This window comes from Mangifera indica, chromosome 2 (genome assembly GCF_011075055.1).
Source record: "Mangifera indica cultivar Alphonso chromosome 2, CATAS_Mindica_2.1, whole genome shotgun sequence".
Taxonomy (NCBI): domain Eukaryota; kingdom Viridiplantae; phylum Streptophyta; class Magnoliopsida; order Sapindales; family Anacardiaceae; genus Mangifera; species Mangifera indica.
In genome coordinates this window covers 13937036-13952899 of record NC_058138.1, presented here as the reverse complement: position 1 = coordinate 13952899, position 15864 = coordinate 13937036, and the positions used below count along the sequence as shown (strand labels likewise).

The 15864-nt window shown below is 34.7% G+C and overlaps 2 protein-coding genes across 3 annotated transcripts in view; both read right to left on the bottom strand.

The window, feature by feature from the left end:
* The window catches only part of LOC123202981 (ribonucleoside-diphosphate reductase large subunit-like), a 57089-nt gene extending 56831 nt beyond the window's left edge, over nucleotides 1–258 (bottom strand). For both annotated transcript variants that reach the window (XM_044619142.1, XM_044619134.1), the window contains exon 1: nucleotides 63–258. In XM_044619142.1, coding sequence (XP_044475077.1) covers nucleotides 63–109 — 47 coding nt within the window. In that variant the 5' untranslated portion in view covers nucleotides 110–258. The remainder of the gene's footprint in view (nucleotides 1–62) is intronic.
* LOC123208569 (putative disease resistance protein RGA3) lies at nucleotides 168–3393 on the bottom strand. The gene is made up of 2 exons (XM_044626104.1): nucleotides 1062–3393; nucleotides 168–310 (listed from the first exon to the last, which is right to left on the bottom strand). Exons 1-2 carry the CDS (start codon nucleotides 3391–3393, stop codon nucleotides 168–170), a joined length of 2475 nt encoding a protein of 824 aa, XP_044482039.1.
* Between the last annotated feature and the right edge of the window lie 12471 nt (nucleotides 3394–15864).

The window sequence follows — 15864 nt, the reverse complement described above, 5'->3', positions numbered from 1 at the left end:
TTGTTTCAGCCACAAATTGGATGGAATTAATAGATTGATTCAAAGAAAAAAGATAAAATTACCTCTCATTAATGCCTTCAACAGTTTCACATCTACTACAAAGACACATGCTGTCTGCCTCTGGTTGCCACCTGAAAAGTCCATCAGTCAGTTGTGAACGTGAATATCTAAAATGGAACTTCCAGAAAAATAGGAATATGGTCTAGCCCTCCATAGACATAAACATAAACATAAACATAAAGATAGGCTATCTCACTCATATCCGAAACACTAACGTGGACTTCAAACTTACTCTGCTCTCCATGCCAACCTATTTTTTATTATTATTATTAATAGGAAATGTTTTATTCAAGTATTAATTTTAAATTTCATACCAAATAATAAATTTATTTTCATTTTTTATTAAATAAATTCAAACATATTTCTATTTGCAATAATTATTAATTTAAAAACTGAAATATTTGAAGGATAATGATAATTTTCCTTTACCCAATGATTTATAATTAGCAATTAAATAAATTTAATATGACATTCATTATTTACTAAATATTTAAATAAACATTCAATCACAAATACATTTATTTTAAAGAAAAAAGCAAATTAAATTACCTCTTATTGACGACTTCCAAGGTAGCCTAGCAGAGGACAATAAGAAATATTTTTTTCCAATCTTGTATTCTGAACAAGGTGTTTTGGTAGTGCCTTCAATTTTGGGCAGAAGTGAATTGTCAAGGAAACCAAAGATGGCATGATTGTAATAACTTCTTCTTCTTCTCCAATTCTAGTAATCTCGTAATCCCACTTTTCCCACTCGCTTAGCCACAAAAATTCAATTCTTTTCAATTTAGGAAAGAAAACAGATGATGAAGATGTGTCATCATTTTCTTTTCTCAAAAATTCATTACTCACACTTTTCAAACTTCCCATAGAACTGATATTTAAATATTCAAGGGATGGCAATTCTCCCAAGGGAGGCAAATGCTTCCAGTTATTGCAACCAATAAGTATTAAGTGTCTAAGCTTGGTTAAGGACATCATCCAGTTGGGCAAAATAGTATTGCCTCTGTAACTCACTATTTTTAATTTCTCCAAATTTAAAGATGGTTGTAGGATTTCAAGAAGTGTTTCATTCTCCTCATTTCTCCTCTCTCTTCCATCATCATCTTTATGGAAATTAAGTGTCAAACCAAAGAGGCTTTTCTGATTCTTAAGGGGTGATCTTTCAACCTCCTCCACATCTGATACATTTCCCAATTTGCCTATATGTAACTCTCCAAAGAGATTAAAGTATTTCAAACCTTCAAGACTACATGTATTCTCATCATTACTATCACTTACCACGAAATACCTTAAGGTTCGGAGATTACTCAATCTTTGAATTCCTTTTGGGATGTATCTTAATGACCAAGTCTGACCATTTTCTAGATGCCTTAGGTTTATTAATTTTTCCATCCCTTGAGGCAATTCTTCTAGTTGATGACAGTGACTAATATCTAAAGTTTGCAAATTATATAATCCACATAATGTTTCGGGAAGCTTTCTCACATTTAAATGCCTTAAATTAAGATATCTCAAATGTATCAATTTTCCTACTTCTTTAGGAATCTCTTTAATCAAACTATTTAGCTGCCACTTTCCAGTTATACTTAATGCCCTTAAACATGTCAATTCACCAAATAATTTTGGTAAGATATTAGGAGGCAATGAATGCCCAGAATCTTCACTATTATATAAGAAACTATGCATCCTTCTTAAACTAAATATGGAATCAGGAAATAAACCTTCACTACAAATTGTTGTCATCACGTGACAAACTTTCTCACGATTAAAAGAGCTTATGGGTGGCTTTTTAAACCCATCAACTTCTATGTGGACACATTCATTTTTATTTAAGAATTGAGCAAAGTCATGCACTAAATCGTGCATCTTACATCCACTCACATTATTTTCATCATCTTTTCTAAACTCTTGGAATAATGATCGTGAAGCTAAATAGTCAAAATACTCTTCTCCAACTATCTCCATTGCCTTATCTTCTTGTTCTTCTTTAACATATCCTTGAGCCATCCATAGTTTAATCAAATCATCTTTATCTATTCCATAATCCTTAGGAAAGACAACACAATATACAAAACATCTTTTTATCATATAAGGTAAATCATTATAACTTAATAATAATGGTCGGAAAACATCTTCTTCAATTTTTTCAAGTTTCCATAATTCACTATCTAAGACATGTTTCCACTCTTCCCAATGTTTTTTAAAGCGCAAGAGACTTCCTAATGTTTTTACAGCAAGAGGCAGACCCTTACACTTATTTGAAATCTTTTTGCCAATCTCTTCTAATTTTTCACATTCCTCAGCGGATCTACCAAAAAATGTTAATTGCTTAAACAACAACCAACATCCATCATCACTCAACCTTTGAACATCGATAATATCAATCGAACCCATCATTCCTACAACCGACTTCTTGCGTGTGGTAATCAAAATTTTACTTCCATGGGCACCATTTTTTAAACAATGATACAATGGTTCCCACTTTTTGAAATCCTCAGTCCACACATCATCTAACACTAAAAAAAATTTATTTATCTGGATTAGTGTACTAATATGTTGATAAAGAGATTGCAGTTCACTTAAATCCTTAGTTAAACCTCCTAAAGACTCAATAATTGCTTTAGCAATTCTATACTCATCAAAAGGTTCTGAAACACATACCCATATTCTTTTGTCAAAACTATTAATCACCATATCATGATTATAAGCAAATTGAGCAAGAGTTGTCTTTCCAATGCCTCCCATTCCCGTAAGAGAGATGATAGGGAGGCGTTGTTCACTGTTCGCACACAACTTATCTATTAAAATGCTCTTACAGTCATCTTGACCATATATCTCAGACACATCCACAAATGAAGTAGTTTGTACACGATCTGACTTTTCAACACTTGTAATCACATTAAAACCATACATCTCTTTTTGTTTCCCAATGACATCTAGCTTTTCACTTACTTCTTTTATCTCGATTGCAAGGTGTATACGTAAACTAACTTGTTTGAATGAAAAGCAAGAGGAGGGAAAGAAGAAACACACCTTCTTCTTAGGAAAGGTACCATCTACGTTTTGTTTTAGAATGGCGTAGTTCCACTCATCCAACACATCTTCAATGTCGTAGGAAGCCTGTTTGAGCCGATCTAACCAAAGTCTTACATTTTTGTCTTTCACTTGTTTATCCTCTGCATCAACCAGCACAACTTCAATTGCTTCGAGATTGCTCCTAAGCTTTTCGACTTCTTTGTGGACACAAAAAACCAGCTTCACCTCTTGTTGTGTTTCTTGACCAATGATTGAAATCAACTGCTGCAAGACACCGGAAACAACTGCTTCAGCCATGATATCAGAGAACTAGGTAAATGTTTGAATGGTGAGATAGGAGATTTGTTTGTAAGCGTGAAAGTGTTAATTTGGTTTCAATTCTTTATAGCAGCAAGTCATTAGGATGCTTTAAAGGTGGTTAAGGCATGGAATATAACTTTATTACTCCAAGGTCACCAAGTTTCCTTTCTGTATAAGTTAGCTTTTTCTTTTATTCAATTGAATAGCTTTGTTTTAGTCCCATTTCCCATTTCTAAAACCAAGAATATAATGCAAGAGTGGATGGAAAGCAAGTAAATGGAAATCTAAACAAAAGGATTAATTTTTCTAATTTCACTTCTACCAAATAAAACCAATTATGATTCGATTAATAGGAGTTTGTAAATAAACCTTTAAAACTACCGCAATTTTACTAATCCATCATTTACTACCTTCTGTTACTTTGGAGATACGATCCTTATTTGAGGGTATTTATGCAAGTCACATTTAAAAGAAAGTAGCATTGGGAAAATATTCTAGATAAGAATTTACATTTTAGACTATTGGGATTGAGTGGACGTCAACATATTTACATGCTTCTGAAGGCAATATCATATTACCCCTTGAATATTTCCTCAATTGAACTGTCGTCTTAATTCCTAAATCCAAGATTATCCACCTCCTTAAATCAAGACTTCAAAATTACCTATCTCTTTATCTATCTCCGTAAATCAAGACTTTAAGATTATCCATTTCCTTAATTTCATACTTCAATTCCTGTAATCAAGATTTGTCTCATTTCCTATAATCTAATATGGTATCAATGATATCAAAGATAAAATAAATAGTTTTATTTAATTAAATATGATAATTAGAATATAAAATGACCTTACATTATTCAAAAAATATAAATAAAATATGATTTGAATTATTGACCTATAATTTATCATTTTCAATTGCATTAATTTGAAAATAAATTAAAATTAGTATAGATTAATAATTATTTTTTAAATTATTTTTTATTATAAAACAAAACACACAAAAATAAATATAAAAATTGAATGAAAAAAATGTAGAGAGAAATTAAGAAATTAGGCTTAGATGTGTCTAATAGTTAAAGAGTTAGGGGGGTTTTATATAACCAAAAATTAAAGTTGAGCTAGCGGCATTGGCCTGGCTGGGCTTCTCCAAATAATTTCTAAAAATAATTTTAAAATTTTTTCAATTATTTACAGTGTGGGCCACCCTGTGGCACAGCCTGACCATTCCACGGGAGTGGGCCATGCCAAAAAATAGGAGTCGGCCGACCCAACCTTTTTGACGTCTCTAGGATATTGTGTTTTCCGAAGAACACAATATCTGTTCTTTTTTTCCTCTAGCCTCTATAGAATTCATGATTTATATTGACTGAATTGATTTTTAATGTCATAAATATCATTAATTATCATGCATGTCATAGTTAGAAATTGTGGGTTTATGAGGAGATATTGATCCCGGTACGGCGGTAACAAAACAGGGATTTCGATAGCGTTTCTATTGATGTATCATGTGTGTTATAGTTAGAATGCGAGAGTTTACTGGAAAATTATTAATCCCAGTAACAACAACGGGATTTCGGTAGCATTTCCATTGATGAATGTTATAGTACAAAATTTGGGTGTACTGAAAGAAATTGATCCCTGTAATGATACTGGGATTTTGGTAGCATGCACTGGAAAATTTAGCCTTAAAATTTGTTGGACTGAATAAATATGTAACGCTTTTGGTCTAAGATTGGTTGTTTTTGTTTACCATTTGTTCCTTCAAACAAGATGAGAAAAAATGACGGGTGATACTTTTTATATCAGTAAAATTACCCACCGAATTTTCTTGGATAATGTAACTGAATTTTCTTGAGTTTCTTATTTCCTTCGTGTGGATGTGGTAGTTTTATTCCAAAGAACTCTTGAAACTTGAGAGGTATGTAAAGGGGTCACTCAAAAGCCTGAGGATGTGGATCTCTCTATATTTGAGGTGAGAGTTTACTCTTCATCAAAATGTACTTTTTTTTTCCCTTTTATCTTCTCTATGAATCAAATGGTTTAAATGGTTTTTTTCATGTTCAATTGTCAAATATACAAATATGAAAATCTTCCAAAATTTTTTTCTTGTGGGGCGTCACACATGTTATTTGTTGCACTGGAATGACAGCCTTCCCTTCGAAGAGATGGGATGGGGATAATACACCAGAAAGAGTAGGTAATGACTATGCTTTTTGAGTAACAAAATTTGGCTTCACAAAATTAAGTATGGGATGAGATGGGCATTGAGTGCATGGACATTAAAATGTCACATATTATGACATATATGCATACTGAAAATATCAGAATACGATTCAATGGTGTTCACATTATTATGCCTTCTTTGCTAAAGAGAGTTGTGTTTCCTTCTTTACTAGACCTGGCAGATCTACGGATGGACCTTACACATAATATGACCTGTTAGCATAATCAAATTAATTTCAGGATCACAGAAAGCATACCCGGTTTCACTAAATCTGACAATTGAAGATGATTCGGTGATTCGATGCACTCCTGGAAATGTCCACAACACGATTTGCTTATTATCTCTATTGTTTCTGTAAGAATTCTCCCAGAGAATTGATTTTGGAAGAGTAATGTGATGCAAAATGTTTTCTGTAAATTATGCTTTTTGTTTACTTCTGTTAACTTCCCAATGGAAGTTACATGCCATTTAAATAAAGGAGGGAGTGGCAGTTATTAAAAATAACTGCCAAGGGTAAAATAGTAAAATGCCAGTAATGGGTTAACCTATAACCCTAATGGATCGGGTCAACCCATCATGGGTGGACCGGATCCAATATCTCCCACTCACACATGATGGGTGATCCGAATCACAATACTCTTCTACAGAAATCTTACAGAACAGAGCAATTCATACTAGCAAACGTGTCGTGCGACCTTGCAAGCAACCTGCACTTGGGAGCTAATATACTATGCATCTGTTAGGAATAACATAGTCGCTTCAACCCAAAATAAAATAAAGCGTTAGTCTCGCAGCACCCCAGACTTACTCGATAACACTAGCTCCCTTTAATCCTTCATTCATTATAGTGTTATATTCCTATGTATCCATGATCAAGTCCAATCTCCTGTATGAGTGACATGACCGGCCGGCCAATGGATACACGTAATATATAAGTCTTCCTCATCTACTCGGAATTCTCAATTTAAACTTAGCTGCTTTTCTAGTCATGTTCCATAGACTGAATCATTCATAGCCATAGGTTCCAAGCTAAGATAGCAACACTAAGAATAAACATCAAATAACAGCAAAGAGTCAAAGGGTACCATCATGAGGTAATCCTCATAAAGTCTCACACAGTGAAGGAGCAGGGATTCATCCTTCCACTACTTCAAGTAGTCGTCTTATTCATGCACACATGGTATGAATCATGTGCTACAATGTGTATCTTTTCAAAATGTCATTACCAACATTGTACAGATCTTAGTTCAGTCGCTGCACTCAGCGCCTAACCTGAGTTCTTAATCATCTCTCCAATCTTGCAGGTGTCTTTATCTATTAAGAACTCACATCTGGCATTCACAAGTTATTTGGACGTAGGGAATCCAAATCGGTCATTTTCAAATCTATCAAGTCATGACCTCATCTTGATTAATCATCAAGGCGACATATCAAATAATTCATTTCTTGAACAATTCTCATTTTCTAAGTGCGTTCTTCAAACCGCATCAACCTCAAGAAATATGTCTCATCTTTGCACGCTCTCCTCAGCGTCAAAGGCGATTGCTCGTGTGAGAGAGCCAATCAAACTTGTGTGATATTATCATCTTGTTGAGATTTCAAAAATAAACAATGTGTATATCTATAAACACCATGAATTCAAAACACATAAAATAAATTCAAACTCTATGATGTTTTAACGTTGTGTTACAAGTACAATATATACTCAACAAGTCATCATCATATTCTACGCAAGCCAAGGGACTTAACATGTGCAAGATATACATCTCTTGAGATCGGTTTTGTTAGAGGATCAGCAATCATGTTATGCGTAGAAATATATTGTACGATCACTTCCTTCTTCGAAATGATGTCTCTGACAAAGTTATATCTGGTGTCGATATGTTTGGTTCTATTATGGAATTTAAGATCCTTTGTGAAAGCTATTGCAGCTTGATTATCACAATGCATAACTATAGGACCAACTGATGCATCCATTACACCCAAATTCTCAAAAAATCTTTTCAACCAAACAGCTTCTTGCACAGCAGCAGAACATGCTACAAATTCTGCTTCCATTGTGGATAAGGCTATGCACGTTTGTTTCTTACTGCTCCAAGATATAGCGCCATTTTGGAGTAAGAAAGCATAACCTGAAGTTGATTTGCGTTGGTCTAAGTCACCACCCCAGTCAGCATCCGAATAGCCAACAATACGCAAATCTTTTCCTTGGTAGCATAAACAATAATCCACAGTGCCTTTCAGATATCTAAATATCCTCTTTACAGCCTTCCAGTGCTCCCTTCCTGGATTTGATTGATATCGACTAACCAATCCGACAGCGAAGCATATATCGGGACGAGTACACATCATCACGTACATAAGACTTCCAACCGCATTTGAATAAGGTACAAGAGACATTTCATTTATTTCGTTTTGAGTCTTTGGACACAAGTTTTGGCTCAATAAATCGCCTTTTGACACAGGATTATCTACGGGCTTGCAGTTTCCCATGTTGAATCGTTCTAGAATCTTTTGGATATAACGCTCTTGTGACAGAGCCAAAAGTCTTTTTGAACGATCCCTTTTGATTTTTATACCTAAAATATAATCTGCTTCACCCATATCCTTCATGTCAAAATTTGCAGATAACCAATTTTTAATGATCATCACATATTCCAAATCACTCCCAGCTATCAGCACATCATCCACATAAAGAGATAGAATTGCAAACTTGTCATCAGATCTTTTCACATAAACACAATGATCTTGTTCTAACATCTTAAAATTATAAGACAATATTGCCTTATGAAATTTTAAGTACCATTGTCTTGATGACTGTTTTAGGCCATATATAGATTTTTGGAGCTTGCATATTTTACGCTCTTGGCCTTTTACCACGAAACCTACAGGCTGATCCATGTAGATTTCTTCGTCAAGCTCTCCATCAAGAAAAGCTGTTTTGACATCCATCTGATGCAATTCTAGATCTAAGTGTGCTACTATAGCTAGAATGACACGGATGGAAGTAAATCTCACAACGGGCGAAAAGGTTTCTTCATAATCTATACCTTCTTGTTGAGTATAGCCTTTTGCCACTAGCCGAGCTTTGTATCTATCTATTGAGCCATCCGCCTTTCGTTTAATTTTAAGAATTCATTTATTCCCAATGGGTTTTCGACCCGGCGGTATGTCCACTAGACTCCAAACTTGGTTAAGTTCCATGGATTTCATTTCTTCCTCTAATGCTTCTTGCCACTTTTCCTTATTAAGGGATGATAGAGCTTCTTTGATATTTTTAGGCTCATCGTCTTCCGGAGGAGCAGTTATGAAAACTTCATTTTCAATTTCGAAACGTCTCTTGGGGATTCGAGAACGTTCGCTCCTTCGCAATTGAGGATCTTCGCTCCCACTATCCGAAATAGGTTGGAGCATAACCTCATTGCTCCCACTATCTATAATAGGTAGAGACATCGTCTCTTGTGACACAACTAATGGTTGCTGGGACGAACCTTCTCCACATTCCTCTTCCGTTTCATACAGATGAAGACTTTTATCGATATCACCCTTTTCAGGAAATTCATTTTCTATGAATGTCACATCTCGAGATTCTATTTCAGTCACTCTTCCATCAAAGTCCTCTCCTATGAACACGTACCCTTTGGAGTGCTCAGAGTATCTTATGAAGATACATTTCTTACCTCTTGGACCCAATTTTCCGAATTTATGGAATATGTCATGGATATATGCAGCAGACCCCCAAGGGCGCATCATATTTAATTCAGGTTTCCTACCTGTCCATAACTCATAAGGTGTAGAAATTACTGACTTAGTAGGCACACGGTTAACTATATAAGTCGCAGTCATTAAAGCATCTCCCCAATACGAAATTGGAAGATTTGCTTGCGCCATCATAGACCTAACCATTTCCAACAGTGTTCGATTCCGTCTCTCTGCTACACCATTTTGTTGCGGAGTTCTAGGAATCGTCAATTGCCTCATAATTCCTTTTTCACTACATAATTCCTTAAATTCAGTAGATAAATATTCACGACTTCGATCAGTTCTCAAGGCTTTTATTCTTTTGTCTAACTGGTTCTCAACCTCATTCATATAATGTCTAAAGCAATCTATTGCTTCTGACTTATGGGAGATCAAATAGACATAACCAAAACGTGAATAATCATCTATGAAAGTGATGAAATATAATGCTCCTTTTCTAGCTCTAACATTCATAGGTCCACAAATATCTGAGTGCACAAGTTGCAGAGGAACTTCAGCTCTAATAGCTTTGCCAAAAGGTTTTCTAGTAGTTTTTCCTGCTAGACAATGCTCACAAATAGGCAAATCTATTTTCGTGACAGGTCCTAATAAACCTTTACGGGCCAATCTGTTCATTCTCTCTTGGCCAATATGCCATAATCTAGCATGCCATTTATTTGCATCCACATCTAGACTATTAGGAGTTGCAAATAAAGAAAAACTAACAGTATTATCATTAATACAATTTAAGGTGTCCAGCACCATAAAACCTTCAGACATAAATCCACATCCATAAAACATATCGTTATAAAAAAGCTTAACCAAGTTCTCAGAGAAAATAAAACAATATCCTAATTTTAACAGAACCATTACAGAGACCAGATTTCGTCGAATTTCTGGAGCATATAAAACATCATGTAGGTACAAGGTTTGACCACCGTGCAAAACTAATTTGCATGTGCCCATTCCTTTCACTTCAACTTTGGTATTATTACCTACATATATCCACCGTGTTTCTCTCGGTATTCGACGAAATTCTACGAAAGTGTCTCTGTCACGAGCTACATGGTCTGTTGCTCCTGAGTCTACAGTCCACATAGGATGAGATTCAGTTAAGAAAACGGTACTGGAAACATAAATCTCACAATTTGAGACAAGATAAGACAATACCTTTTTCGGCTCCGTGCATTCACGGGCGAAATGACCCTTGTTACCACAGTTATAACAGGTCAGTTTAGACTTATCTCTTTTCCCATAGCGCTTGCCTCTTTTGCGCTTGAACCGTTTGTTCTTGTTCACAGGTCCTTGGACGATCTCTTTTCCTTTTCCTGATTTTCGCCATTTTCTCTTATAGCCAGAAAATTTCTTCGAACTGGACTCAACAACATATGCTTGAGCATTTAGTCCAGCAGCCTCTAGGCGCTCAGCTTCCAGTTCAAGATGGCGAGCAATATCATCAAAAGTCCTGATATTGTCATTATGGGTCATGTTCACTTTCATATGCTCCCAACTATCAGGAAGAGATCGTATCACAGCTTGTACTTGCTGTTCATCAGTCAAATCATGCCCAGCTTTCTTCAGCTCAATTATCATGTTCGACATTTCCCTTAGATGTTGCTTCATTGGCTTATTAGGAACTTTCTTATATGTGTCGAACTTGATGGTCAACTGCCGCAGTTTAGAGACGGTCGTTCCTCCAAACTTTTCTGTTAATGCTACCCACATAGCATTTGCAGTTTTAAATTGCTCATACTGATAAGCAATATCATCATTCATTGAGCTAATGAGTATTCCTCTAGCAGTCGAATCTTTCTTTTTCCAGGAATTATAAGCGTCCATATTACGCCTATGTTGGGCATTATTAGGATTCTGCCCCTCAGCCAGTTGGGGCTCATCCATAACCTGATTAACAGCTTCCAAGGCATCCTGTTCATCTAGGATATAGTGCATTCTCATTCTCCATATTTTATAATTGTCTCCATTCAATCTTTCTCCCTTATTCAAATCGGCAATTATGTTTTTCGAAGCCATTTCAATATATAACTACAGAGATACGCAACACAACACCAACAATAAGATATATACACATTTTATTGTCGCAATTGAACATTAAAGATTAAAATATGTCACATAAGGCATAGAGTCAAAAGTTCACTATGTTCCCAATCATCGTCTATAACACAAATGTTTCACATTTTAATAATTAATCCAATCACGTCAATGTATATTCCAGACGAGAATAATTTAATTCTATCAGTCTCAGAATTCCCACAAATAATCCATAAAACATATATATTATATCAACATTGAAAGTTTAACATAATCATAATTCAAAAATAGACAAATATGCATGAAATAAATATGGACATAAAATTCAACGACTATGATTAATCTTGACTTGAACTAGAATCTGAACTTTCTTTGATTCGAGGTTTATAATTGTTAAAACATGGCATTTTAACAATCAACCGATCTTCAACTCGATACCAATTCCGGAACCGATAAACTTCCTCTGTTTTTTCAATAATCCTCGGAGTAACTTTATCTAATATAAAGTTTTTGCACTGTTTGCGATAGCCAACATGCCTCGCACTCCGCTGATTTGGGAAAATAGAAAGAGCTGTTGTTTTCCTTATATTCATAATAATGTTCCGCTCTTCTGTCTTTTGTAACTCATACACGCAATCCCAGAAATTTAATACTTTCTTGTCATCTTGGATAATTTTAGTGACTACATCGGACCAATTATCAGGCAATGACATCAATAGGCCATATATCTTTTCATTATGAGTAAGGGATATGCCCTCAGCTCTTAATTGTAATATTCTTTCAGTCATGGTCCAAATGTGAGTGTGTAAGCTATGCTCCGGATTCTTCTTATAGTTCAGATAGTAGTCTTTAGTCAACATGTTCACCCTATATATGACCAACAAATGGACAATAATAAATTATACATGCATAACAATATAAACAACACATGTTCACATGTTTAGCAAAGTATAATTCAAAACCATGATCAAAATAACACCAATAAGTGTTTAATTCATGCATAAACAGATCACACAGAACTGAATCTAAGCTAATATAAACTTCTGAGCATTAATAGAAGCATGCACGCGCTTCCACTCGCCAAAATAATGTCTCACGCGCTTCCACGCGCCGAACAGCTCAGCTCACGCGCCGTCACGCGCTTCCACGCGCCGTGATTAGGTCTCACGCGCTCTCACGCGCGGTCAAAGCACTGACCGTTGACTGGTCAAATAGTTTGACCGTTGACCGGTCAATAGTTGACCTTCGTTGACCGGGTTGCCTTGGGTCAGGATTCGGGTTGGATCGACCCGGTTGACTAAACGGGTTGGACCGTTGACCATCGGGTTTGACTAACCCGTTGACTATTCGGGTCGGGCAATTGGGTTTTCCCAACCCGATTTCGACCCGCGACGCAGTATGAACCCTAATTCTTTGACGGCAAAATTGGCCGTTTTCCGTCCATCCTCCGGCAACAATTCCATAGGGCTTTTGAAGCCTGTGACACGACGATGAGAATGCATCAATTTCAGGCGACTAAGTCACCAGAATTTGGCGAATTAAATGCATGAATGTTACGGTTTTTGGGTGAAGCATAGTCCTCTGAATTTCGTCCAATTTCATGCGATTTCGTGCAATTTTTTTCTAATTAATCATGAAACTCATATCCAGGATTCATCCTAACATGATTCTAAGCATTAATTTCACAAAATTGCAACAAATCCATCATTAAGCAAAATCGTCCGTACGCATTATTTAATAAATAAAATACTGTTCACGTAATTCAATCCCTAAACATGCTTCTCAATCATGTTTATATCACCAGCATCACAATTGAACAGATATAAGTGGCTCTGATACCAATGTTAGCATAATCAAATTAATTTCAGGATCACAGAAAGCATACCCGGTTTCACTAAATCTGACAATTGAAGATGATTCGGTGATTCGATGCACTCCTGGAAATGTCCACAACACGATTTGCTTATTATCTCTATTGTTTCTGTAAGAATTCTCCCAGAGAATTGATTTTGGAAGAGTAATGTGATGCAAAATGTTTTCTGTAAATTATGCTTTTTGTTTACTTCTGTTAACTTCCCAATGGAAGTTACATGCCATTTAAATAAAGGAGGGAGTGGCAGTTATTAAAAATAACTGCCAAGGGCAAAATAGTAAAATGCCAGTAATGGGTTAACCTATAACCCTAATGGATCGGGTCAACCCATCATGGGTGGACCGGATCCAATATGACCTAAATACTTTGTTCAAAGCAATAGCTGGGCAACCCCGAGCAGTCCTTACTGGCGAAGGTAGACCATTTATTATTCTTGCAAATGGAGTAACCATTAAATGAGTAGTATTTAAAAGGGGCGGATTGTTGCTGCACACCAACTGTGCTTAGTCCGGAGTACAGTGATCTTGCATTCTTTGTGGTATCCATGCAGATCTCTGAAAAAATAAAAGACAATTCAAATAATAGTGAAGCATATTCTAAGTAACCTTGATTGCTTTCAACAATTATGCATTCATTTCAGTATCTATATGCATTACATAGAAAAGCAGTTAAAATAATCGCAAAGCATATTCTATTCAACATTGATTGCTTTCAACAAGACATGAAGTGGTTCAATTATTTGGGATTATGAAGTGGTTAAGAGGCGGTTCAGTGGAGTCATAAACTTGTTGGAGAGGTCAATCGACTTGAATTTGCAGAAGCTTTCATAAAAGCATTTGACATGGAATTCACCGAAGGTGAAATCTGCGAGATCAATTCAGTTGAGGTAAGCATATGTAGGCACATACAAATATTCTCAAGAATGGATGTTCTGGTTTTTAAAAATTCAAACAGCCCACTTTTTATTCTGTCTCACATCATGAATGTAAAACCTACTATCAGAATAGATCTCCAACGTGATTTATGTATATATAGTCTCTGTGCTCACAATTTAATAAACTATATTTAGCAACATTTTATTTCAAGTAACAATAAAACTATATGTACGTTTTTTTTATTACTCTCTCTATTTTTTCCCTCTCAAACTCACTTTTTTTCCATTGTCCTTCCTCTTCTTCTATTTCAAATTTAGTATGGTAGTAACTCATTCTCTTTATACCCATTTTATTATAGGTTTAGTACTTTGTGGGACTGTTACTCTTTCTAGATTGATTCAGAATTGATTTTAATTCAAAATTTCAATAGTAGAAATAGAATGGCAAGTTGATCTTGAACCATTGTGTTGGACAATTGTGGGCCTAGAGTGTGTTGCCCCATTGGGTAGAGTTTTTGTCTTCTACCCAAAAGCATCTTATTGTCATCCTCGTTGGGAAAGCCTTTGATGGAATGTAGGAAGTTCTAAGTATGATTCATGGTGAAGTAAACCTTTTATACAACATAGAGATTATAATGATTTATGTAATTTCCAAGACTTAAACATATATTTTCAAAACTTAATACATGCAAGTAGATCTTAATCATTCTGATAGTTTATAATTTGACATTTACTCCTCAAATTTATTATATTTTGTTTAGTTCTTTAAGAATATAACTATCATACGTAAACTATCAAGATATATATTGAAATTTTTTAAAAATTTAAAAACACCTTCAAATTTTTTTTCAATTTCCAAAAACTCCTTGAAAAAATTTTTAACAACCTAATATTGTTAAAAAATATAGTTCATCTCAAACATATGATTATATGTTATTGACACCTCTATTTGTACTTGTATTAGCAAATTTTTTATAATTTTTTTTAATGAAATAAATATAAATTATGGATACAAAAGATAATTTAATAAAATTTTGGAAATAAAAGTGTTATTTAACTAAGGGCAGTTTTTGTCTTTTCAACAATAGTTTATTGGCTTATATATATTTTTAAAAAATACCATTTTCGATTTGATTTAATTTAATTTGGGTTGGAAATCGCCCAAATTATAAACCCTTTTTTTTCAAAATTTATCAAATGAAATCAAACATTGATAAACAAAATCAAAGTAAACTATAATTTTTAAATAGTTTAGTTCGATTTTATAATTTACACTGAATTACATACACCCCTATGGAGGCGGTTCGAATTTCCTTGTCTGAAAGTACCTTGTCGTCATTGTCAACTATGAGAACAAATGGCACTTACCTGGAAAATTGGTGACATTACATGAATTGTCAATAGTTATGCTTAGTATGTACCCATATTAGATATGGGTTGTTCTAATTGTTGAAGTTAGCTAATTTTTTCAAACTATAAGGTCGAATGGTTTTGGGTTGATGTCAAATTCTTCATATGTCTAGTAGTCTATAGCTCATTTTATGTAACTTTTTGAGATTCATCTAAGAAGTTGAAAATTGACTGTAAACAGATATTTATAACATAATGGACATTCTTTTTAATATTAAACTGTTAATAAAATTTCTTGTCATTAATTAAAGTACGTAATTTCAAATTTTATACAAGATAAACTATAATAATGATGATT

Excerpts from the sequence above, each read along its gene's own strand:
- LOC123208569 (XM_044626104.1), bottom strand. The coding sequence starts at position 3,393 with ATGGCTGAAGCAGTTGTTTCCGGTGTCTTGCAGCAGTTGATTTCAATC. Across the intron at positions 311-1,061 it reads AAAAATAGTGAGTTACAGAG|GTTGGCATGGAGAGCAGAGT; the intron begins GCAATACTATTT and ends AATAAAAAATAG.